This window comes from Liolophura sinensis, chromosome 1, assembly GCF_032854445.1.
Source record: "Liolophura sinensis isolate JHLJ2023 chromosome 1, CUHK_Ljap_v2, whole genome shotgun sequence".
Lineage (NCBI taxonomy): Eukaryota > Metazoa > Mollusca > Polyplacophora > Chitonida > Chitonidae > Liolophura > Liolophura sinensis.
Window position 1 is genome coordinate 40,638,682 of NC_088295.1, and position 27,961 is coordinate 40,666,642.

At 38.3% G+C, this 27,961-nt stretch overlaps 1 protein-coding gene across 1 annotated transcript; it reads left to right on the forward strand.

Moving 5' to 3' along the window:
- Nucleotides 1-38: 38 nt before the first annotated feature.
- On the forward strand, nt 39-27,695 carry LOC135481795 (WW domain-binding protein 11-like). The gene is made up of 16 exons (XM_064761510.1): nt 39-224; nt 601-632; nt 2,348-2,441; nt 2,713-2,810; nt 3,012-3,099; nt 3,378-3,449; nt 4,276-4,363; nt 5,078-5,205; nt 6,160-6,348; nt 7,029-7,171; nt 7,971-8,084; nt 8,365-8,584; nt 9,193-9,384; nt 11,487-11,771; nt 12,713-12,856; nt 26,643-27,695. Exons 1-15 carry the CDS (start codon nt 161-163, stop codon nt 12,832-12,834), a joined length of 1,929 nt encoding a protein of 642 aa, XP_064617580.1. The 5' UTR covers nt 39-160; the 3' UTR covers nt 12,835-12,856; nt 26,643-27,695.
- Nucleotides 27,696-27,961: the final 266 nt, after the last annotated feature.

Below are 27,961 nucleotides of genomic sequence, written 5' to 3' on the forward strand. Positions count from 1 at the left end.
CAGTTTCCGATATGTCACGTGACGTCTGAAACAAAATGGTGCCCTCCATGCGAAGCGGCATCGTCAAGAAGTAGAAGGCAGCAATTCGGAACTTTGCACCGTGTGTGCGTGAGCACACGTATTTTAATTGTTTAAGAAGTGAAACACATACAACATCAAGATGGGCCGACGGTCAATTAACACCACCAAGAGTGGGAAATACATGAATCCCACGGATCAGGCCAGTGAGTTCTCAAACTTTAACATGACAACTACAACAACAACATAATCGTAACTGCAGTGTGTACGATAAGGAATAGAGCTAGACCATTGATGATTTCAGAAATGTAAGAAATGTGGGCAGTTGTAAAGATTAAGTTGTCTCATTTGTTAGTCAGTGAGCCCCTTCTAATTGATGTTCATTGTGTAAAGTTGGTTCTTCACTCTACCACCTGACAGCAACCCCAACTTTAAAATTCCCGATGTGTATATAGCAGTTATTAGTAACAATAAAGGTATGTCTTCTGATTTTGTTATTCTTATGTACTTTTAAATTAGAATTAATCAGCAAAATCAATGTTTTTATCTTCCACTACAAATTTTTGCATATTCACATTACAGGGAAGGAGGCGAGAAAAAGAGAACTGAAGAAGGTAATTATCTTTTGTCGAGAGCATAGTTACCTTGCTGTTGATTGGAGGTAGTGGCAAAGTTGATAGAGCATTTATGTTGTAACTACCTCGTCCACTTCCTAGACATATCTGTTTCCTTTGCATCTACATCAATGAATAGAAAACCCACCATCACTGGCTAATATGTTCATTTTGATGGTTTTGAACTTTTGATTGTTAAAATAGCAAGGGTACCCTCTCTTGTATTTAGAGTCTTCAAAATATGTTCCGACCAAATGGCTTTTAATATTGAATTGAATTGTATTGCACAATTTCTCTCCTGGAATGGCTACAGCAAAACTACTTCCAAACGTCCAACTGTTTGCCTCAATTTGGAAGGCATGATAGACCTATCAAAATCTGGAGGCGGCTTCCCTAAAGCGGGGAGTACTTTACTAAACGATGTGTATCACAGATAAGTTGTTTTTGTTTATCAGTGGCTGACCACCAAGATCAGTTTCTTTACTCACACAAAAGATCCTACCCCAGTGCAGTTCAAAAGCTGTGTCATTTCTAAATTTTAATATCCAGCATGTTCATCTGAATACACTGGTAAAACTGTTAGATGCCTTATTATGAGAATAAAAGAACCCAACAAGAACCCAAACTTTAACAAGACAACTACAACAACAACATAATCGTAACTGCAGTGTGTACGATAAGGAATAGAACTAGACCATTGATGATTTCAGAAATGTAAGAAATGTGGGCAGTGAAATATACAATCATGTTTCCAATTGTAATGAATTTCAGTATCTCACCTGCTTACTTTATCTACCAGGTAACCTCAATAATACTAATCCACCGAGCCTTTGTGGTATTATTCTAAGCAACACAACTATTATAGATCAATCCTACCACTCGTCCAACGTTTTGTTTAAGGAGGCTCTTTGTATTCGTAGATGTAGTAGATGTGTTTAGATATGTTAAACCTACACTTCCTAGCCCTATATATATGTTGTTACTGCCCATTTTATAATACTCCTGATGATGGCATAATAAAATGATGAAATATTGAGTCAAAATTAAACTTTTGTTTTTCGGAGTTGCACTACTGGTGTACTGCCTTGTTTGGTGCTCAGCATAATGTGAGTGGGTAGGGTATTTGTGACTGGTGTCTTCACACATCAGCATGGCATTCCAGTAAAGCAGCACTATAATCATTGTGTCACCTTTATAATACGGCTGTCACTGAAGTATTGTTGAAAGCAACAGTAAACCCCCAACTAAAGAATGAAAATCTTGTATGTTTGAATACCCTTGACCAAACAGTATAGTGTATTTGAGTGCAGCTCCTGCCAGTTTAGTCAGTCTCCTGAGGAGGTGCTCACTGTGCATATGTATCTGCCTATATACATGTATACCTGGTTTCCTTGGGCAAACGCCCAACCGCGATAATATTAATAAAATATTCCCAAATATGCTGCAACATAACAATCAGATAAATGAGTAATTTAATGTAACAGCATTGTAATTGGAAAATAATGTGCCAGAAAATAGACACTAAATATTGTGAGTGTTTTCCGAATTTCATGTATCAGCAGTCTCGGGTTCGTGGAATATTCCCTCTCTTTAATTTGGGATGAAGTCGTGTAGAGACTCGATTGGTGTCATTGAGTTCTTTCTTAAATAGGACAGCCATTGATGCGATAATGTGATTATCTGTTACATCTTTCCATTCTACATACCCTTGACAGAACAAGAAGCAACGTATGATGGTGAGACAGGCTGTTCTGAAAGGCAAAGATCCCATGAAGCTCCTTGAAGAAGTTGAGCTTATAGACAGACAAGGTAAATGGTTGTAAAGAATTAATATGAATTATTTACTGTATTCTCTGTGTTTCTGTTTTGTCTGATGTTGTTCCAAACAGTTGACCTTTAATAAACACATTTATGCGGATTCTCTGAACACCAGTTCCATAAACGCATATGTTTTGTTTTCATTCTCTGTATTATTGTGTGTTTTTTCTTCTACAAACATCTTACCAAAGTCATCTCAGTTGAACATATCTTGTCTAATTAAACTATATGTATATTCAATGTATTTTTTCTTTTATTTCAGAGTATGATCCTATCAATCCACCAAAACTAAATGAAAAGGTCTTAAAAGATAAACGGAAAAAGCTGAAAGAGACATTTCAAAGAGTTGTGCGTCTTTATGTAAGTATGGTCATCAAAACTGTTCAGGAGACTGTTGCGCTATTATTTTTCACGGCATATCTATAATTGTATATTTGTAATATAAAGCATTACAGACAGTGAATGGCCAGGTATATTACTATGTTTGCATACTTTTCAGTGTGACAAGGATTGATGCGATTTTATGTTTTTTATTATTTCTTTTAATTGTTTTATCTGCAGGAAAAAGAAGACCCAGAATACTCTATGGAATTAAGGAAAGCTGAAAATGAATATGATAAAAAGAGATTGCAGATGCAGATATATTATGGTAATGGTGTACAGACATAATGATACATGCAGGAAGCTACATCTATGAGGAGTCAAATGGGAACATTAGAGGAGTTTAGAAACTTTTCTTAAAAGTCTACCTTTGACAAGAAAAAATGTACTTTTATACTCTCATTTAAACAGTTACGAAAGAGGCAATATGTCTCCCTATAGATTTAAGAATTTCAATGTGTAGATCAATTCTTATATTGTCTGGAAAAGTAAATTTTTTTGTTTATTTCACTGTAAATGACTGTAAATCCTTTATCACCTTTGCAGAGCAAGTGAAGAATGCCGAGAGAGTGCAGATAGACCAGATCCCTCTCCCTGAGGCTCCAGTGGATACCACAGGTAACACACTCTGCTCCTTCTAGAAAGAAAAAACTGGCACTAGTAATCACTCTTTAACCATGGACTTGAGTAACAAGACTATTAACATAAGTTCAGAATGATGAGAGTTGTAGTTACTGCCTTCCAATGTGATCACGCTTTTTATGGCTTCTTCTGTAGTGATGTGTAATATTATAGTATGGTCCATCCATCCATAAACCTTTTGGCGTTGCCTCTATATCTGCAGAACTGCTTAATTATATAGTCATATAGCTGGTTGAGTTTGTGTCTCTACTACCCAAGCAGAAGCCTTTTGACAGTCCTGTGTATTCCAATAATCAACACAAACCTGGCTGCATTGCCTGTTATTCACTCTACTATGATGAGTGTGTTTTAAAGGGATGCAGAATCGATGTTGATTGGCTGACAGTGGAGATAGGGTTCCCTGGGTTAAACCCTGCAACCTTGGTCACACTTGAATAAATGAACCTAAAACTCAGCTTAGGCAAGGCATAGCCTGGACTTGCCTGTCTCTCACACTAGCCAATCAGAGTCAATTCTGTATCCTTTTAATACCCTGAAACTCATTCATGTTATCATTAAGATGAAACTAAAGCGGAGAAGGCTGTAGAGCATCAAACTATTTCCTTCATCAGGTGGGCTTCACAATGGTAATACAGAGGAGGGTTATTCAAACCCTTAGTGATAGCCAGTGTTGGAAAACATGCAGAGCTGCTCTTTATGTCCACAAGACTGAACATACATTTGTTAAGTGCCACAGTATTATTTGGTTATCAGATTTTGCTGAAGTTTTCACAGTGAGCATAATTAACTCTTTGTGTTACAGTGCCATATATGATCCCCCTACCCAGTGATATTCCCCTCCCTACAGCTACACCAAAAGCTGGTATATTGAAAAAGACCACGGCCTATGGGTAAGTCTTATATTCAGGTAGTTAAACTCTGATGAATGTGATTGCTGTTGAGATACCTGCTTTGCGATACTTGAAAAAGCCTATTTTGTATTGGTGATGAAAGCAGAGAGGCACTAGCATAATGTGAAACAGTTATGCACTGTGAAGTAATAATGAGATAAATAAATATGTCTTGTCCTCCAAGACCTGACATTCCACAGTGGCATGATGCCAACAATGACGCTACACTTGTAGTGAGGCATTAAGGATGCATGCATTAAGGATCTCGCATGTACAGTCTGCACAAAATAAGGAAGAAAACTTGTTGTTTGTCAGGAACCATTAGTGTAGTGTTAGGCATATAGAGTTGATTAGGTGTACTAATTGTCTCAGATGTCTCAGTCGGCATGATATGGTGGCCAAACCGCCTTTGTCAGTCTGTTAGTTTAATACAGACCTCTTGATAACATTTTATTTGATTAACATGTTATGCACGAGGAAGAATCCTGGCAAACCCTGCATCCCTTATATGAAACAAATTCCTTTGAAGACACAGGCACAAGTGATGATGATGTAACATGCATGTATGCGGGTCTATGTCTTTGTGTGGATTAAAGATGGTTTCACACACCTCCCTATCACTAAGCAGTGTTAGAAAACTGTGCAGTGTTTTTTCGTTTGATGTAATGTACCAGTCAAAATTGAAATATCAGTCAGCAGCCTTCCGTTATTTAGTCCACAGCTAGGCCTACCCACAGAGCTCTATAGTCAACAGAAACACAAGAAGAAACCTCCTGGCCCTCCTCCAGGGCCTCCCCCTGAACTGAGCGAGAGTGAGGATGAAGAGTATGACCCAGAGAAAGGTACCAGTTGTCATAGTTTATATATGTATACATAAATGTTCCGCAGTGTAATGACCCAAGAGCCTCTCACTAATGTGGTTGCTTTGAGTTCAAGTCCAGCTCATGCTGGCTTCCTCTCCGCCCGTACGTGTTAAGGTCTGACAGCAACCTGCAGGTGGTTGTGGGTTTCCTCTCACCATAATGCTGGCCGCCGGCGTAGTACGGCATGAAACACCAATCAAATAAATAAACGTTTCATTTTTACTCCCAAATTTCGATAATTCTGTAAGTCATTGATAGAATCAGTGTATACTGACCTTATAATAATGCGTTACAAGAAAAGGAACAGTGACGTATTGTTCATTCTTTATAAATGCTATTTTGTGGCGAACAAAAGGACAGTTCTTCACTTCGTTGTGCTAGATGATGCAGAAAGATGATCATTGTCTGCATCATTTGTTCCCCCACTGACAGCAGAAGAGAAGAGAAGGACTTGGCAATTGTTTGTGTTTGAAGAAGGACTAGGGCTTCCTAATATTGACTATACCCCCCACCCCCCACTCTTTACCCTCATAGATTGACATCATAAAGACCATTTCTACATATGGCTTTGTGTTTTTGTCCATTTGTATTTACAAAGGGACTTTTTCACAAAGATATGAAGTAAATTGCAACTACAGTACCATGGCAACAAAGTAACTACAGCACCATGGCAACAGAGTATATTAGCTATATAAGGCATATGTCAGTATGGTTGTTACAATCAGTTTGACTTACACCGACTTTGATGAACAAGACCCAAGATGAAGTCTAGTCCATAGCACATGTATATCTGTATGACTTCCATGAGGGTCATCAGTATGAACCTGAATCCAGACTTTCCGTTCTCCACTATCATGATTGCTACTGGTTACGTTAAACAAAGATGGCTTCACCTCAGGTGTTTTGTTTAGAATGGCATTGTAAATCTTTCAGCTATAGAGGAGAACATTGGTGATGTCCAGTTACCTGTGGATGACCAGATACCAACTGACGTGCCAGACAGAGCAGAGCAGACTGACCAGAGTGGGCAGCCAGAGAAATCTGAACGAAGTGGACGCTCAGAGAGGAGCAGGGAGAAATCTAAGCACAAGTCATCAAGAGACAAGAGAGATGAACCCAAAGGTGATCAAAGTATATACAGTCACATATATAATCTTTCCAGAACCAGTCTTAAGGACAATGTAAATTTCTTTATCATAATTACTGTATTTCACCTATTAAAGATTAAGCATTTTTCAAATGAGATATTTCGCTCGATTTTGATTGATTCATCAACCTTTTACAGCCACTTAAGAGTTTGAGTCATTTATTTTAGAAAAAACTAATGTGTTGGCATCAAAACTATCCTTTGAAGGCTTTATGTGTTTCTGAAAGTGTATTTTTACATTCTAAATTAGTCTGTATACTGTTTTTTGATTGATTGATTGATAAATGTGTCAGTTTTCTGTAATAATATCAAAGGGGTCAGGATCCTGCTGTGCATTCAGTAAAGGATGGCTATCAAGGGGTACAAAGTTGACCACCCAACATTGTTCTCCTGTGAGCCATGTATCCACTATGTTTGACATGTTGATGTCCTGATTACCATTAGTGCAACATTGCGCAAACGCTTTCATTGTAAAGCCCTGCTGGTACTTAAGGGCTTTACAAACATACTAATTTCGACAGACAGCATATTTCTCTTACAGTTTACAGCTTGTAGACATATGATGTAATTAAATAGTTATAGTGCATTGTTTATGCTGTTTTCAATATCAGCCTCTTTTTGAACCTAATTTACCTGACTTTGTACTTTTCCACAGCCAAGAGTCGGAAGATCCGCTTTGCTGATGACGACATGAGAGATCTGGATGAAGCGGAGAAAGACACAAGACTCACGATTCAACGACTGATCAGAGAGAAGGGGAAGAAGAAAGTCACACCATTACAGGCTAAGATGTTACGGGTGAGATCATCTTTATATACCCTACTTCCTCAACCTTTTCGCATATGAAAGACCTGCTTTCAGTGCAAATATTGCACACATATGATTTGATTTTGAAGACAAAACTACACTGGTTGGCATGGCCAATGTCAGGGCTTTACCAAAAGTATATATTTATCTGTCTACACAGAATAGTTCCTTCATAGTGTGCTTGAATAAACACTTTGCCAACATGCAAAAAGGTTGAAGAATTACAGTAGTCATAATGTACTTGTTCTACCCCGCTTTTAGTAGGAGGGAGTGTGCAAATACACATATCAAATAGAGATGATCTTTTAAGCAATGTCAGGTGTGTCAAGCAACACACCAGCCAGTACGTTTAAGGGTTTAACACAACAGCGATGTTTGTCATGTAATCCAATACCTTGTCAAATCTCTGGAATGTTGCCCGTCCATGCGATTCAACTCGGTATGAAACACGGTTCAATGGTATCAGGACAACAAACACGGTTACGACAGTGTTAAACATTTAAACACCTACTTTAATGGGGTTAGAAACAAGAGAAAGATAGTATATGCCTATAAAGATTGCGTGAAAAATTGAATAATGAATTAAATTGTTCTTCCAATAGCTTGCAATATTCACATTTTTTCGCACATTTGGGCAAATTTGCCTTTCACCCAGAAAGCATCTTGAATCTTGCTTCAGAACTTCAGATAAAGAATTGTGAAACTACAAACTAAGTGTCTAGCTCCAAGGGTTTGTCCTTGATGAAACTTGTATTCTCACTCAAATCAACTTCCCGGTTTGTCTCCTCAGATGGCAGGTCAGGATGTGCCCGAGTATGAGAACGCTGATGAGGATGAGGAAGAGGAGGATAGGGAGGCTGATAGTGACTCCAGTGACTCTGACAGTGACGAGGACTCCAGGAGGGTAAGGGTAAATCTTCCTTGTAAGATAATTGTCTCCCCTTTCATTTTCTGGTGAGGCACATGTTGTGTTTGTGATGCCACCATCTTGACTTGACTGTACTGTTATAATTTTGAAGGGAGGTGATTGCAAGTGTTTAATAATATTTAAATATGGTATGGTTTATTCCACTTTCTTTATTTTTCCACTTTATTCCTTTTGACCCTTTGTGAGTGAAATCAAGTGGAAATGGCTGTTAAATCCAAAAGAAGAAGGGAATCAACCTCTCCTTTTTCATTTCCAGAGGCGGGCTGACTCCAGCTCTTCAGACTCCTCCGACTCCGAGACAGAGATGACAACCCAGCAGGAGGAGGGAGCATCTAGTACATCAACAACCAAACCTTCCACCACTGCCCAGTCTGCCCCTCCATCAGCTGGCACCCCAGCAGCACCCAGCAGGCTGTTACCCCCAGGTCCCCCTCCTGGGGCGCCACCGGGAATGGGTCCACCAGGGTTACCTCCAGGTATGAGCTGTCTTCATTTTCGGCAGTACCAGCACTTACTGTGAAATGTATTGTGAACACAGTTTTGTTATCTGGCCTTCGCTGACTCAAATGGGTAAGCCTTTGGTGGCTTTGACTTGGAATCTAGCTCTGGTTTGCATGTCATGAGGTTGGTCAGGTACTGGCTGAAATCTGATGGTTTACACTGGCCACTTTATATCTTCCTCTATCTACAAAGCTGACCTATGATACAATGTATGTAACTGACAAATTTTTTAGGATGGCATTAAATGTCAGTTGTATGCATAAAATAAATTGAAGTTTGTCCACAGTCTTATCCTGATTATTTTTGCACTGTAAAGTTGTATTCAGTCAAATACACAACATGTACATGCTTCATGGTTGTCATGTATATTTGAATATTATGGAAAGAAATTATGGTGACCTTGCAGATAGGAATACTTCTATATGTTTATAAATGGAATAACCAAAAGAAAGAAGGAAAATAACTGTGTGTTCAGACAGTTTATGGTAACTCAAGGAATATTTGTACTTTAAGGCTGTGGTAATCTTTATATCTTTGGCTTGTAAGTCAACACTATTATGACATCATTGTTGTACTATTCCAGGCCCGCCTCCAGGTGCCCCACCCATGTTTATCAGACCTCCGCCCTTGCGAGGGGGTCCACCAGGTGGCCCACCCAGAATGTTACCCCCAGGACCCCCACCTGGTCGTCCTCATGGCATGCCTCCTGGACCTCCACCTGGTCTACCCCCTAATATCCGAGGCCTACCCCCAAGGCTTCCCTCTGGACCACCAGGTAAAGTCATTTTGGTTGATTGCACTCAGAATATTTTGTAATCAAACAAGATAACAATTACTGTCCCTCATTCCACACTGAAACATTGGTTCAACCATTTTTAGAGCTTTTATTTCTTTAACATTCAGAGAATAATGCTCACAAAATATGTCATAAAAAAAACTTTTTATATATAAAGTATACAAAATGGATTGAGAATACTGTAAATGCCTTTTTATTCGCGGGTACAAACTTTCGCGGATTTGGTAAGAAGACACATTCGCAGGGATTAACTTTTGCGGATCTTAACAGTATTAGAAACTGATAAACGAGTATTCAACTTCACTACAGAAACGTCAAGTAATAAAACAACTCAAGCATTCGTTCTATACAATACAGTAACTTGATCATACAAAGGAAGTTAATCCTCTTAAGCTTTTAATCTTTTGAAGACTGTTAATCTTTATGAGACGAAGCCCTTCGTCTAACGAATCCACAGACCAGTCAGTCTTCAGAAGAGGCTGAGACCGTTCAGGCTGCCAAAGACGCTGTAGATGTTGTAATGGCAGAAAATCACAGAAAACGAAAGGGCAGTGAGTATAACAGCTATGATGACAAGACAAGAGCTAAGATTGCCCAAACTGCCGTGGAAATTGGCATAGCACGTGCTGCCTGAAAATTTCCCTCTCAGATGGGTTACTCAGTTAACGAAAGTACGGTCCGAAGGATGAAGTCTGCTTACTAAAAAGAGATGAAGGGAGACCCCAGCAGCATTATTCGATCCCTTCCTAAGTCTACAACAGGTCAGCCCTTACTAATTGGCAGTAAACTTGATGAAATGGTGAGGGACTGGGTAAAAAAAGTCCGTTAGAGTGGCGAAGTGATCAACCGCAGAATTGTAAAGGCAACAGCGGAATGAATTATTCTAAAGCAGGACAAAACCAAAACTCCCACAGTTTGGTGGCACAGTTAGCATCACTGAGACGTGGGCCTGATCTTTACAGAGACGCTTGGGATATGTGAAGAGAAAGGGAACAAAAGATGTAAAGAAGTTGCCAAAGAAGAATTTGAACAGATAAAGGAAACTTTCCTTAAGCGTGTGTCTGACGTCATCAGTCAAAACAACATCCCTGATGCACTTGTCATAAACTGGGACCAGACCGGCCTCGGCATGGTTCCCATGAGGAAATTTGTGAAAGCCAGTATTTCTAATTAATGTGTTTGAAAAAGTATTAGAACTAAAGTGCTTGTTACAGAATTTATAACTGTAAAGCATGCTATTATAATAAATTACTTTTATATACTTTATACTAGTATATGGGTTTTATATATGATAGCCAAACAGGGACATAGACAGGTTACTATAAAAGGGATCGATGATAAGAGACAAATGATTGCCCTACTTGCAATTAGTATTTGCCGGGGAGTCTTATCTACCGAGGGAAAATGGATCGCTGTCACCCCCAAATCAAGTTCCCTGCTGACTGGGACATCACACGCCAAGTTGAAGCAAAACCATATCTGTTGTGCTTTTGTGCCAGCATTCTGTACCAACCGTCTCTAGCCACTCGACCTCTCAGTCAACAAAGAGTTTAAAGATGAACTGAAGAGCTACTTCCAGGGGTGGTATGCCAATGAAGTTCTGACCCAGTTTGAAGACGGACATGTGGATACATGCACAACAACGCTGAAGCCAATTCATGCACAGTGGATTATAAAGTGTCACAACATAATCAACAAGAGATGGGATTTGATCCAAGCAGGATTTGTGAAAGCCAGTATTTCGAATTAACATGTTTGAAAAAGTATTAGAACTAAAGTGCTTGATAAAGAAGTTATAACTGTAATGCATGCTATTATAATAAATTACTTTTATATACTTTATACTAGTGTATGGGTTTTATATTGGATGGGTTTTATATTCGATGCTACTTATGTTCGCGGAATTGTGTTTACCGTGGAATCCTCGAATGTTAGTACCGCACAAATAAAAAGGCATTTACAGTAATAACTGCAATTCTATGGTTTTAAGATCTTATTACCACTAGCTCTACTCTTACCATCTATTTTTGATAGTTTGCTCAGAATTGTACTAACAGGTGAAAACACACTGATTTTTTCAGGCATGCCACCGCCGCGATTGATGCGACCTCCTCCTGGAGTTATGCCCCCTGGATTACCCCCTCCTCCAGGGATAATTCCGCCTCCAGTCAACCCAAATGTTCTCAGTGCTCCACCCAGCATCATGAAACCCCCACAGAAACTGGGCGACGACGAAAAGAAAAACACTGCAACTATCGAGGCTAAACCTCAGATTAAACATGTCATGGGTGACGTTACACGCTTCATGCCCACATCTCTCAAGGTCAAGCGGGAAACGAAAGATGCCAAAGGAAGAGTTGTTTCTGGTGGGTGAAATTACAGCACAAGTTTGTAAAACACTTCAGAAACATTCAGAAAGTTTGGTGGGTAATAATGCTCTTTCAGAAGCACATGAAGACCTTAAAATGATACTTTGATTTTTTAATTCTTACTTTTTTTCTCATGAGAAATTATTCAGACTTCACTAAAAACTTTTAGCTGGCAGGTAGATGAATCAAGCAAAATGTGTCATTTGAAAAGTGTTAAACATTAAGTTTGTCTCACTATTCAGAGTTGTTTATATTGATTTTGCAGCATCATAAGAAAAGGTTTTCTAAAAGGGTGAATATTACATGGAAATATTTCAGCTATTCAGTTATTTCAAGCTCAGTTGATAAGGTTGATAATTTATTCTTTAGAATTTCTGTGCATAAAGTTACAGGAATGTGAAGTTGTGTTTTGTAGTCTAGTATCTGGTGATGCAAAGTACAGTTGTAGCTCAAATGTTTCAGTGGCTTATCGTGACTTTAGTTTATTACCAAAAATATTTTCATTTTATTCTTGGTGTAGAGTTTTATTCGATAAAGCAATTTTAGTCTTGAGAAGTGTACAGTACAAGTTTTTAGAAGTATTCTGGCAGTGTGACATTGGCCACCATTTGAGATGTGTCCTGGAAACAATTAATATATAACATGTTAATTTCGATGTGCCATAGTGGTTATAGGATCAAATACAGCATTTGTTGGTTCTGCTGAGACTTTGAATCGGGAAGTTTGTCAAGTTTGACGGTGTCAAATGTTGATGGTTCACTGCAAGCATTCCCTCCGTCTATAAACCTAGCCATTGCAACTTCAGTGGATAATGACAAAAATTCATAAAATGTGATTATTAGAAATAACACAATGATATATAAATTATCCCTCAGATATGTTGTTGTTTGCCCTCATTGGAGTAACACTGAAATGTATCGTGCCCATTTTATACACAGGTAAAGAAGACGAGAAAGCAACAGTTTCTGCACCCAAGCTGACAGCCATGCCAGCATCAAAAACCAAGACAAAGGATGATGCATATGAGGCCTTCATGAGAGAGATGGAAGGCCTGTTGTAATGGACACTGAATTTGACTGATGGTAAGCATAACCTTATTATTTTCAAAGGCCATGTTTGGAGTGACAAGAGCTTTGTGGGATATTTTTATAAACCATGAGTGTGTTAAAAGTGACTTGAAAGTTGAAAATGCAGATACTGCATCTTACATCATCAAAATATTGATTTACAAATAAGAACAGTGAATAAACCTGTTGGTGTACATTGGAGGTAAAGATGTACTTGGTGTACTGCCAATGGATGTATTATGGTAAGTGGCAGGATGAACCAGCACAAGTAAAAAAATATTCCTCTCATACATGTTAGATAATACAGGCAAATATAATTACTGCGTAAGAATCGAGTTTCTCAGTTTTGTTGAAAATTGACGCTGTTGCTGATGCTAAGATTTATTGATTACAACTGTGAGAGTTGGGAAAGGGAGAGAGTAAACAGTGCATTGAGTAAACACATTGGGGAAGAGGCTTGAGTACCAGGAAGCAGGCAATTCCTGCTGAAGAATAATGCCTAGGTCTCTTAGGAGGCTTTGGTGTGTTATGAATTATACAATCAATGTATGCTCACACGTGGTTGATAGGTATTGTGCCAATGAGAATATTGTCGTGGAAACGAAATCCAAATAACACAACACCCACATATATTTGGTTTTGATGAGGGATTGTGTGAAACATTTCACAGAATTTTTCACTACCTATATGGCAACAGTGTTGTTTCTGGGTTATATTAAATATTTCAATAAATGTTCAGTCATTAGTTTATTTTCTGATTGCACATACATAATTTATATATGTAACTATTCATATTCTTATGATATCATAATCCAGGTATACATACGCACATGTATGTCAGTTTGGTGATATATGCCCTACCCCCACCTCACCTCTCCCTGTCCCCTTAGACAGTATAACTGTAACTGGCAGTAAAATAGACCAGAGTATTAGTTACCAGAGTCCAAATTTAGATAAGTGGTGCTATTTTAAAGTGTAAGATGTTGTATTGATCTCCTGAGTTAGCATTTATTGTGACCCCGTAGTATCATTATTTGATCCCTGATCTAAAGAGATCAGGACTTAGTATTCTAGACACCCATGTACCAACACATGTAGACTTCTCTGCTGTGATATATCCAGGGCACCTCGTGTCAAGTTTTAAGTACTCATGGAGTTAAATGTGTGTTTTGGTACCTTGGCAACACTATACCTTCAGTACTGATTGCTAATTCCACAAAAGCCACTCTAGTCTTTAGTGGAACTTTGAAATATGATTTGACATCTTGTCTTTGGGCCCTATGAATTGATATTTTCAGCACCTGAAACATTACATGTATCTAATGATTGATGTGTAAAACTTTTGACTTGGTGTTCCAAAATCTAATGTGTGTAACTCTACAAGCGTCTCAAGAAACTGATCCCTAGTCTTTTTCAATTACAGATGGTGAGCACCAGTGTAGATATATTTATTTGAAAGTGTGCATACATATTCACATACATACCGACAATCCTGTGGAAATATTTTCCACTTTGTTTCCTCTCGCCATACTGATGACGATCACAAATTACAAATAAAAACGTAATTAAATTATCTAAAAATCATGGGAAGGTAATCCAAATTCTTCAGGATGACATACATATTAGTATAAGTGATATATTCTGCAGTAAGGGATAAAACACCAATCAAATGAATTAATAAATCAGTGTCAATCAGTGCAGTCTAACTGGTATGCAGTGTCAAAGACACCAAACCTGACACTAAACCAGACACCAAACCAACTACAGAACACATTCACCAGGTCATGTTTGACCTGTGTACCTACACGTAACTTTGAGTCTGTGAATGTCAAAAGTTTTTCTGGTTTAGTCTTGAAAAACTTTTACTTGACTTGGACTTGAACCCTGGTGTTCAGCTTTATTACTGGACTAGAAAACTCAGGTTAGGTTAAAATCAGAAAGACATCACATGGTGTCGGTATTAAGAATAACAGAATCCGGTCATTACAGGCATAAGTTTTGCTAAATTATGGTTTAGTCTATATAGTGTTATATAGTGATTTGTCATAGATATTTTTGAACCGTCATGTTAACTCTCTTCCTCGGTAGGGCATCTTTCATATCATTTTAATACTTCAGCTTGGTTTCTCCCCATGGACTGAAGTACGGTAGCACTTAATTAAAGTCTGTTTGCCTAGGTGCATGCATACCTAGGTTAAAGGTGCCAATACCTCGAGTAAACAGGTGCATGGTCTTAACTACACATTGAAAGCAGAAAAGATTAATTATTCTTGACCTTTCTGGATATTACCTATCATGTTGTTGACATTGCGATCTTGTTTTATGTGGCATATGTTATATGCTTATTGATAAGTGACCTTGAGCATTCATAACACATCTAATACAAAGCTGTACTTCTCCAGGACTCCACATGCATAATTCTCAGACAGGATCAGTCAAGGTGTTCAGCATTGTACAGCGTGGGTGGAGTTAACTTGAGATAATCTATAAAACCCCCACTAATTCCAAATCCTTAAAGCTGACAAGTTGGATCAGGGTATTGTGCGGGAACGTGTGAGATAGCGTACTGAGTGGCTGTACGTGGTTTAGCTAGAGTCTTGTATAACCAGCTTCTGTGTTTATAGAATCAGTCAATCTTTTGTCTTGATTATGTAAGGAATTTTATATCATAAAACGCATGTGGCTCAGTGGTAAGGTGCACAACAAGTAAAGTCATAAAATTCCAACTTTATGTAGTACTAGTATGTCTAACAAACATCCTCCCACCATAATGCTGGCTGCTGTCACATAAGTGAAGTATTCTTGACTACGGTGTAGAACACTAATCAAATAAATAAATAAATAAGTCTAACAAGCAAATTTGATGACTTTGGTCTCATTTAGCTGTAGTTTCTGGAAACAAATTGCCTAAACGTAAGGTCAGACATTTTTAAGCCTAGCTTTCCTGGCAGTAATTTTCCATGTGCAGAACTTGTTTACAAAACAGTATATTAAATATCAGCTTTGCGACGACATTTGAATTGAGCAGCAAACAATGTCATAAATGATATTTGTTAAAGTAACATTGTCAGATTTGTCAATCCAGCCACATGTCTGCATATTCCTAACTTACCAGTAACGTATACAATGGCATTTTATAACGCTGTTTTTGTGCAGCAAGCCGAAAGGGTACTGTGTTCTTTAGCCACTAATAAGATTTGTGGGCACGAACACCAGCAATTGTTCTCTTGTGATGTAACATTTTAGTGTTGGGTTTAAACTGACATATACATGTACAGGCAGTGAATGAGGCAGAATAACGATGACGCTGGCTTCTGACCTATTACCACTGTGCCTTCACACTACAGTGACCCCCCCAGCCTACCTGTTGGGACATGCATAATAGTGAGACTGTAGGACATAGTACCTGATTGACTCCAGGCTGCCAGGTTTGGGTACAGAAAACATTACAGGTGTAGACAGATAGTATATGCTTCTCCAGCACATGTTAATGGGTTTGGGTGTATTCTTGCATACTTGTGTATTTTGCAACTTCTGTTCAATGAATGAACAAATTATTTGGTTCAGCACCATATTGGCAAGTATTTCAGCCATATGGTGGCAAGATACTTGTATAGAATGAATAAATGCAGAGTTAGGGCCATCCTTAAAGAAGTGTTGGCAAAACCTGACCAACTCTCCTAAGAAGACCCTCCTCTGATTTGTTTTCCTTGTCTGTTGTCTTTTTAATATCCCTATCTATATGTGTGTTTCATTATCCTTTAAAAACAAATTAAATGCCTGCCGACCCACCCTGTTTCATTCTGAACCGCCAAAGTTTTTCTGATAATTCTTCTGTCAAGCTTCTTCCAGCAAAGAATTTTTTAAGGTTTTATGTATTTATACAGATAAAATAATGAGAAAACTCGCAGAATGAAAGTGTACAGTGATGTTGAAGAAGTTATTGGCTTTAACTACAACTGGTATTATGGTATTAAACCTACATGTAGTCATTGACTCTCTGACTTTGTGGCCACTGATAGAATGTACATGTAGTCATTGACTCTCTGACTTTGTGGCCACTGATAGAATGTACATGTAGTCATTGACTCTCTGACTTTGTGGCCACTGATAGAATGTACATGTAGTCATTGACTCTCTGACTTTGTGTGCACTGATAGAATGTACATGTAGTCATTGACTCTCTGACTTTGTGTGCACTGATAGAATGTACATGTAGTCATTGACTCTCTGACTTTGTGTGCACTGATAGAATGTACATGTAATCATTGACTCTCTGACTTTGTGGCCACTGATAGAATGTACATGTAATCATTGGACTCTCTGACTTTGTGTGCACTGATAGAATGTACATGTAGTCATTGACTCTCTGACTTTGTGTGCACTGATAGAATGTACATGTAGTCATTGACTCTCTGACTTTGTGGCCACTGATAGAATGTACATGTAATCATTGACTCTCTGACTTTGTGGCCACTGATAGAATGTACATGTAATCATTGACTCTCTGACTTTGTGGCCACTGATAGAATGTACATGTAATCATTGACTCTCTGACTTTGTGTGCACTGATAGAATGTACATGTAGTCATTGACTCTCTGACTTTGTGGCCACTGATAGAATGTACATGTAATCATTGACTCTCTGACTTTGTGTGCACTGATAGAATGTACATGTAGTCATTGACTCTCTGACTTTGTGTGCACTGATAGAATGTACATGTAGTCATTGACTCTCTGACTTTGTGGCCACTGATAGAATGTACATGTAGTCATTGACTCTCTGACTTTGTGGCCACTGATAGAATGTACATGTAATCATTGACTCTCTGACTTTGTGTGCACTGATAGAATGTACATGTAGTCATTGACTCTCTGACTTTGTGTGCACTGATAGAATGTACATGTAATCATTGACTCTTTGACTTTGTGGTCACTGATAGAATGTACATGTAGTCATTGACTCTGACTTTGTGTCCACTGATAGAATGTGCATGCAATCATTGACTCTCTGACTTTGTGTGCACTGATAGAATGTACATGTAATCATTGACTCTCTGACTTTGTGGCCACTGATAGAATGTACATGTAGTCATTGACTCTCTGACTTTGTGTGCACTGATAGAATGTACATGTAATCATTGACTCTCTGACTTTGTGTCCAGTGATAGAATGTACATGTACATGTGTACTGTATGGGTAAAGGCTAGTCAGACAAGCTCTATGGGTTCTCTTCTTGCCTGTCTAGTCGATCATTGGTGTTTGATGCCTTTGTTTGTGCAGTCTCAGACAGTGTTGATCGTAGTCAGTCTAATGTTTGCGTGGTTAAGAATAGCAAATGTGGTCCGTGCTGTTGGCCTATAAGGTCATGTAGATCAGCCATTTGGTACTGTGGGATGTTTGCACAATTTTATGGTGTACATGCTTGCTGTCTGCCTTTCAAACATCATATTGCCATTTGTAGATGGGCAGCTGCATTAGCCATTTGATCAACGACCAATATGTTCTGTCAGGTACAAGCACACTGTAATTGCTAGATTACAACAGCTAAGTGAAAAAATTGACGTGTCCTCTGACGTTACTCTCGTTGTTGATGAACACAGGTATCTAGTAACCAGGCGTGTGATAGTCAGTATTCTGTATTTGATATCATTCATATATTTTACCTGATCCAAAAAGGAAAGAAACTAATATATATGAGGCAATGTAGAATATCACCATAGCATTATTTAGATTTAAAGGCACCCCAAGTGCGCAAACCGCAGTCAAAACTAAACGTACAAATCTCATAGTACTGATAAAGGGAGAGCACACTGTCTTTATGTCGTGTCTTGCTGTGGTGAACAGATTTGTCCATCAGAATGCAGATAACAGCCAAAATTTTATTGGCTAACCTGTGATCAAAATTTCATCCTAATCCATTTGTAACTGACATACAGACAGAGGGACAAATAAAGGCGAGCAAAACCATTTGCCTAGCTCTTTATCATGGTAATAGTTAAGCCATTGTGTAGTGGCCTTGAGAATGGGTGTTATTAACAGTCAGGATTTACTCTGAAGAAGAGTTGTCACCCATAAGAATATATGTCCATAGCATTAATTGGTATACAAATTCAACAGCTGAAATACTGCTGCAGTTGTGTCAAGCCATAATCGATCATTCAGAGGGTGCCGTAATTCCTCAACCTTATTCCATGTGAAAGAGTGTCTTTCAATGCAATTTATGCACATTTTTAATTTTATTTTGGAGACAAAACTACATTGGTTGGATTGGCCGATTTCAGAGGTTCACAAAAAGTATAGTTTTATCAGCCAGCACAAAACAGTGCCTTCAGAATATCTTGAATAAACACCTTGCAAACATGAAAACAGTTGAAGACTTACAGTACTACCAAATTGACAGCAGATTTACTGATTCAGCTGACAGTTTCAGTTGGTTTTATCTCATATTTCCAAAATCAACCTATAAGTAGCATGGACATAGTTTGAAAAGCTATGCCATAAATATCATAAATTCACTGGATAATCTCAATCTGTACTAACTGGTATGTCAACCACACTATAAACACTCATACAAAGAATATTGAAAAGAAGAACTGAAATGTTTTCCCCTTAAAACCCATGTTAGATTACATTTTTATATTTACAGTTATTGTCTCACTCTTCAGCTGGCAAACTGACATAAAACAGCGGGACAAATTCCACAGAGCCATTTCTGACTTTAATCAAAATTTGAAATATGATCTTAAAGCTTATTTTCCAGTTTAATCAATTAAAATTTTGTCAACCTCCTCAGTGTTATCTTAAGCCCAGTGTTTCCAGATTTCGATGTTCAATACCAAACTGAGCGTTTTAGAAAGATCTTAATTTTTGACTGAAGTCAGAAATGGTTTTTGTTGAATCGGCCTAGTTATCTAACTTTTGGCCTTATGCCTGTGTCTTAATCTAGGGCAGAGGCCTACTTTGCATGATGCCATAGTGCTGATATGTTTCCCTGAAAATGACGGGGCTCAGTCGGTTAGCGCGCTAGGGCAGTGTAATGACCCAGGAGCCTCTCACCAATGCGGTCGCTGTGAGTTCAAGTCCAGCTCATGCTGGCTTCCCCTCCGGCCGTAAGTGGGAAGGTCTGTCAGCAACCTGCGGATGGTCGTGGGTTTCCCCCGGGCTGTGCCCGGTTTCCACCCACCATAATGCTGGCCGCCGTCATATGAGCGTGTATTCTTGAGTACAGCATAAAATCAAAAAAAAAAAAAGAAAATGACGGTGCTTATCAGTCAGTCAGTGTACCTATATATAGCAGGGTGATCAGTCAATGGAGCGGTTATTACTGGTGTGTGGGTGTGGTGTCGGTGACACTCACCCTAATGGGACATCATGGGGTGGTGCCATGATTTAACCTGTCTAACCAATCAACTGAGGGTTAATAATCGAGCTAAGCTAACACAGTTGAGTGGATCGCACAGAGATTGCTGACTTACTGTGGCTGAAGTTAACTGTATACATAACGGGGTGTGATTCTGCAGCTTTTTAGATGCATTTGGTCCACTTTATCAAGCATGTTATCTTTCAGACAGGGATTTTTTATGCATTTGTAGTTTGCAAATGAAATCAGAAGACAGAGATTGGCCTCTGATTTGAAGGATTTGAAGTTGGTACATATATGTGTTTCTTATATACATTCCTTGTTTTATTTTTCTATGTACATCTAAATGAATAATATGGTTGACACTGTAATTCCTTTACATCCTTTTCACCTTTGCTCACAATTGTACTTACTGTAATTCTTCAACCATTTCAACTGCCTCTGCAACCAATATTTTGAAACATTCTGAGAGAACTATGAGGTGAAGAGAAATAATTTGCACAGTTTTATGCGGCTGACATCTTCATTGACACAAGCAAATCGTTTTAGCATCATTTTCATAATAATTTTATGCATAAATTCCACTGAAAATTAGTTCTTTAAAGTCATAAATGTTGAAGATTTACAGAACTACATTTATTGTGTTTCTCCTGGGTCATGACGCTGCGAAAGGAAAACTTAAGTTTTGGAGATCAAAAATGTCATGTAAGGTCTTTATGTGCTTCTTAAAGTGTATATTTCCATGCACGTACCAAACTTTAGGTGAAATATCATATATTTATGTCCAAACTCTGAGGACACTTTCTTAATAATCTTCTGGAAAGCAGTACATCTACAAGGTAGTGTCTAAAATCCAGTCAAATTCCAATAAATCCACATAAATTTTTTTGATTTTTAAGCACATTTTGACTAACACGTAACTGGTCTGTTTTATGTTTCGGCATGAACTAAATACTTGTAATTAATGCCTACTGGCTCTTAACTTAGTTTAAGATATTTTGTATCAGCTGAGTGGTACAGAAATAGATTCCGGGATCTGTTGTTATATTCAGTTACATTGGCATGTGACCTGAGATAGGCTTGACTGTGTAAAATACACCCAGAGCTTATTAGCATGTCCAGGTCAGCTAATTAAATGCTAATTAATGCAAATCAATTAACAGAAAATGTGTGAAATCCAAGGTTACTAGTGACAAGTGATATGCTGAGAAAAGTTTGGCATTTCACCCCCATTCATGGTTCTGAACTCTGGAGTGGTATTAGGACTCCAGTGCCAGTAATTTCTGCCTGGATGATAAAAATCAATGCAAATTTCGGGCTGAGTAAGTCAGATTCCAATAGAAACCTTCCTGGCAGGTTTAGTGTAGCTTCAAAGAGATCAGTGGTATAAACCTCACTTGACTGCACGTTAAGACGAGGTTTTAAACCCAATATTCTGGCAAGACAGATTCCATCGGGCTTGACTGTTGTTACTAGACCTAGTTTATACTTCATTCTCATGTATGGATAACATGTTACTCCATGGCAGTTCAAAGCTGATTGGATAAATTGATAGCTGTATTTTTTTTGTTGTAATAAAAGGGCAAAATAAAGCCAAAAGTTGTTAATTCTTTTTATAAATGTAGTTTTAGCCTATTGAGTTTTTGAGATTGAATATTTCTAGATAACATCAGTTTGTTTAAAGAACTGCTTTGGTAAGAGCGTTCACCTCGAAATCGGGAGATCTGAGATTAAACCCAGGTCAGGTCATAGCAAAGAGTTCAAAGACAAGGACTTGGTACTTGTTGCTGCCTTCCTTGGCACTCCACACTGATGTTAGAGCAAGCAAGCAGGACTTGTTGACCCATTATCTGTATAATGTAACTGGGTGGGGTGTATTGTCTGGTGTCTTCAACATGATACTTCAGTGACGGCAGCACTTCGGCAGCATGGACTCGCTGTGTCACAAGAAAATACAATATACATTCATGTCAAATGACTTGTCATCATCACATGACTGAAAAGTTGTTTAGTACTAGGTAAACCCAAGCATACATGTACATCATACGTATAAACATGTACGTATCTTGTCTAGATATACTCCACTGTTCAGAATGATTTAACGATTAAAACCCACTGTGACGTTAATCAAGACTGCTGTCATCAGGAAAAAGATGTAATTGTGGACTATATTCTGTATTAACATCGACCGTTTCAGTGGCTTAATGGTTAGAGCGTCCGCCTTGATGTGGGGAGACTTGGGATCAAACCCCGAGTTCACATATAGACTTTGTAAATGACACTTGTTGCTGCCGCGCTTGGCGCTCAGCACTCAGCACTGAGAGGTTAGAGCAAGGAAACAAGACTGGTTGACCTGGTGTCAGTATAATGTGACTGGGTGAGGTGTCATGTCTGGTGTCTCTGGCATAATATTTCACTGGTGGCAGATTTGGCGGAATGGACTCGCTGTGCCACAAGAAGACACAATATATGTACATACACCTAATGAGTCCTCATCGTCCTATGACTGAAAAATTGTTATGTACGACATAAAACCCCAAGCATTCATTCATTCACTCATTCATTGTATACTGACACTCTGTATAATACATGTATGCTGCTATAGATTTCTATATTGTGATAAGTATGTCACTGTTAACAATGACGGTATAGATGAAGATGTAATTGTGCAATGTATTTTACATGGACACTCTGTATAATATTTCTTCATTGTCATAATTATGCCGCTGTGGTTGACTGTTGGGTTTGGAGAAGATTCCTTTGTTATTTCCCTTGTTTTGTGTAATTCTTTAGTTTGTGAAGTGAATTTATCTCTGGCTGATGTTGACCCAGTGTAAATGTTTGGTAGATGTGTATGGGCTGTAGTATGGATCAACGAGGTTGTGTTCATAAGAGCAAACAAGAAGGTATACCCACGAGATACATTCTTTGTTCACATGGTATGTTATGCAGTGTATTAACAGAACCCATCTGTTGTGTACAGTATAACGGTAACAAAAAAGAAAGCTGAACTGAAAGCAAAATAATGATTTATTTGTCCATGGGATATGTCAGTAGGATTTTCATTGGATGGTAGGCTTGATGGTATAATGACAAGGGTTTTCGCTTTGCCTGCTGACCATCTGTATGTTGAAGACAGCTTCGTGACAGTGTTTTGCTTCCAACCAATTGCGCTCAGTATTTGATTAAGCAGGTTGTTTACACAAGGTTAAACAGGATTTATGAATTGGGATCTACGGACCACATAATGGTTACTAGTGTGAAGCACTACAACAGAATTCCCCTTTTTATTTACACAATAAACTCAAACATTTATTTTTCTTTCAGTATTTTCATTTAGACGATTGGAAATACCATTTCATCTAAATAATATTGACATGGGCTTGGTTGATATCCTGCTAAAAGAAAAAAGAAAAAACATGAAAAATATTATTATTGGTATCTGGGATATGAGTGACCCACATCTGTGGGAAGTATGAACACAGCTCTGGATTTCTGTTGTCACTAATTGTGGCTAGTGAGGTGCATCTGTGGTGTTTCAGGAAATATGTAAGTCACTGTATATCATGATCTAAGGTCCTTATCATACTATTTGGTCTTTGTTCAAGGGTACATATATGTCTGGAGCTGTCACATGCTCATTAGCGTATTGCATTGTTTTACCAGGAACCTCAACCCTTTGATTACCCTAAATACTCAACACACTGGACCACAGACATCTTTTGGTGTATTAGAGGACTGTTATCTGATGTGGACAGATTGTTTTATAGAAGTCTGTGTGAAGTTGTACACCTGCATATACAACACATTTTTGTCGTTAAAACAGATTATTCTGAATTATTGTAAAATGTTTAGGCCATTATTAGTTTTTAAAATATAGTTTACTAATCAAATTTGTTAGGGATTTATGGTAGTGTATAAAGTTTTCATGTTTGAATTCACCGCCTGCTGACTAAAATTGTCGCTTCTTGTGAGGTTAATATTTATATGAAGTAGTTTCCTGGGAGTTGTGACTCCTCAGATGTCTTTAGCTTGGCATTCCAGTGAGGCAGCATTTATGAATACATCATCACTGAAATAAGTCTGCTACTGAGAGGTTTGTTGTAGTTGTAGAATTTCAGGGTAGACACTAGTACAATTATCAGCTGTAAATATGACAGCTGTTTAAATAGTTACATAGGCAGGATACAACATTACGCTTCCCTCAGTGTTACGGCCAAATAGGGTAGATGTTCCGTATTTAGTGACCTAAATTGATATAGCTTCACTTGTCATTAATCAAGTCGTTTTCAGGCAATGCCAGCAAATGCCATAGTAATATATGCATAAAAATTCAATTGATTGTGTCTAACTAAAAGCAGTGTACTTGATAGCAAAACTACGTGTTCTCTGAAGTACATGTACTTTAGATTATGTCATAATTGCCTGTGTCAGAGTGACTGACATCTACTCAGTTACCCACATACATGACATACACTCTGTCTGTCATTGATCTGCAGTCACGATCCACAATCTTTTGGCTTCCCTGACTGTACATGTAAATTGTACTATTCCCAAACAACCATCAGCCAATTGTTAAACACCTAACTGTGGAATGTACTGTGATCTTATTACTTCATGTAATGATAAGTAATTGTGTCACACATCCACAAACTTCTTTGGCAAAGAAGCAGTATTTGGCTGTAGAGAGTCTTTATGCCGGTGTCAACACCATGTGTGCTGGTGGATTTTTGCACAAGGTGAAAGCTGAAGTTAAGCGTCTTATTAGCATGCTATTACCATTTTATGAGGAGATTTTCAGTAGGGACTGGGAGCGCATGACCTTGTATCAGGTAACTTGATCTCAGATTGAAATCACGGCGGGAGTCCCTGTGCAGAAATAGCTGACAGCCGTCTGTAGGTGGAGGGTTACCTGCATATCAGAGGTGTGTGTATTAACACCCTAATAAACCTTACCTAAATTCCTGAATAAGTATAACATAAAGCTCAATAACTGCAGTAATGAATGCTGTCTTTGGAGCTTTGGACATGCCTTAACCATATTTGCAGATAGGTTCATAGTGTTGCCTTGTCAAGGTTGCTAAACCAGGGCACAGGTTTCGAGAATTATCACGGGATTTTACAAATATTAGCATCGTCAGGTATGAGATTACACCCCAGTAGCCCTCAAGTCATATTGTGTCTTGTGAGGCTAGGTATATAACTATAGCATAGTCCCATAAGTGGGAATAGATCAACAGTTTGCCAGGCCATTGAGATTACTGCGATCTCTAATCTGTCATGATTTGGGCTCTTGACCTATTCTCAGGGGATGCCTTTAGGGGACAGCCTTTCTCGCATGATTGTGTCATGCTACACTATCTTGGCACCATCAGTGTTTATGTGCATCACCACAGTTTTATATTTATGTAATAACAGGGAATAATCATAGGCTTGTGTCATAGTCTAAAGTTTAAATCTGTCTGGTGCCATTTTTTCTCAGGTTTTAAATTGATGCATATTTGATTTATTTTATATTTATTTGGTGTTTTACACCGTCCTCAAGAATATTTCATGTATACGACAGCCGCCAGCATTGTGGTGGGAGGAAACTGGGCAGAGCCCAAGGGAAAACCATGACCATCCACAGGTTGTGATGCGTATTTTATGTGAACACAAATAGTTTGCAAAATATAGAAATACCAATGTATTTTTTATCCTCAATAACATATCCTTATTTCGTCCTTCATCAGTTAAACATGAGGCTTCATAGCAACATCCTATTTCACAAAACTGTTTTTTTTTTTTTTATCATTCTTTGCCATGCATAAGAAGTTTATGAAGTGTGTGACTTTTACAAGGAGCACCCATAATGCACTAGCTTACTGAATTTACTGAACATAAGAAAATGTACAAAACTGAGCCCAAGAGCTTTAAAAAGTACCTTTGCTGGACACAGTGGTTTCTTCAGGACGCCATCTCTTACAAATCTTACTAATTTCACGTATACATGTAGTATAGTAAATTTTCTTAAAGTGTGGGGTAAGAAACAGTCAAATAAGGGGGCCTCCGTGGCTCAGTTGGTTAGCGCGCTAGTGCAACATAATGACCCAGGAGTCTCTCACCAATGCAGTCGCTGTGAGTTCAAGTCCAGCTCATGCTGGCTTTCTCTCCGGCCGTATGTGGGAAGGTCTGTCAGCTACATGCGGATGGTCGTGGGTTTCTCGCGGGTTCTGCCCGGTTTCCACCCACCATAATGCTGGCTGCCGTCGTATAAGTGAAATATTCTTGAGTACAGCGTAAAACACCAATCAAAAAAAAACAAGTAAATCCTCACAAAAGCTATAAGTCATTATTTTTTAGTAAAGGTGACAGGTAATCACAGGTGACTGGTAAGTCTTCCTGATGCTAGCTAGGATTACAGACCTCCAGAACTTTACACTTTTCCATTTATTTCAGGTTAACTGATACATTCATGGCATTGAGTGGTTTTCCACATGCATGAATACTGAATACAATAGAAGGACTGAGTTGGGAAACTTCAACCAATCATGAGCTGTGAAAAAGACTGCCGTGAAAGACGACTACCATTGCCTGACCTATCAAACACAATGGAACAGATGAACCATGGCAAGATCTTGTGTCATGAGGTCTGTTTGACAGCCAAGCACCTTGAATACAAACTCTGGTATTGTTACCACTTTAATATGTAACCTGTTTGCTCATTGGGCAAGATATTTCTCAGTTTGTGTCATGAACTTTGAACCTTGACATTGTACATGCCTTGCTGGAAAATGTGGAAAAGCATTGGGATTGAATTCTATTAAAGTAAATGTAACTGTACCTAGCCGTGTAGACTTTCTGTTACTTTTCTGCGCTTATTTGAGTGTCATCTGAGAACTACATGTATTCTGTAAAAGTAAAGTAACATTTACTTTCATCTCTTAAATCGCTACTAAATCCAATACTAGAAGTTGAAAAGGGTTTCAAAACTTATGTGTTGATGTCAGGTCATATGTCTCTTTGTTTTTTCGAGGAAGAACAGGTTCATACTTTAAATAGGTGGAGAAAACCTGCTTTGAGTGAATTGTGTATTTGAGTCATAGTTGTGTGTTTTGTATATTAATGACATCATGTTTTACATAGAACATCATCATCTGGCATTGTACAGAAGTCATTGTTAGTAATAAATGCTTATTTAAAAAGGTACCATATGGTTTTATTGTGATTTAATGTCCTGGAGTGATTTTTATTTGTTGTACCTCTTCCGCCTGATTTTCCCATGTAGAAACCTGACTGCTTGGGTGTGCCTGATACAAGTTGTAATATACACATACTTGATTACCAGGATGTGGGTTGATAGGTAAATTACTGTGTATAACCTAACATGTCATCCATGACAATCTAACTCATTATGCCTTATTCCAAGAGTTTCTGTTAATCTTTGAAAGGTATTTTGACATTTTCAAAGGTAAATAAAAGATTACTTCCGAGAAAAAAGTTTGTTTTTGCCTCTAAAAATGCCTCGCCACAATATACCTGAAACATTGCCAATGTGGCATTAAGAGGCAGTGTCTTAGTGCACATACTGTAATTAATGATTCAGTGGAAAAACATGGATTGAAAACACTTCTAAACAGCAATTATATCACATTTCAGTTTTCCCATCGATTCTCCACGTATGCCTCCACATGCGAAAGGCACTCTACTGTGAGGAACTGCTAACAAAAAACAATCAGACAATGAAATATACATGCAGGCAGCAAACCTGTCTTTTA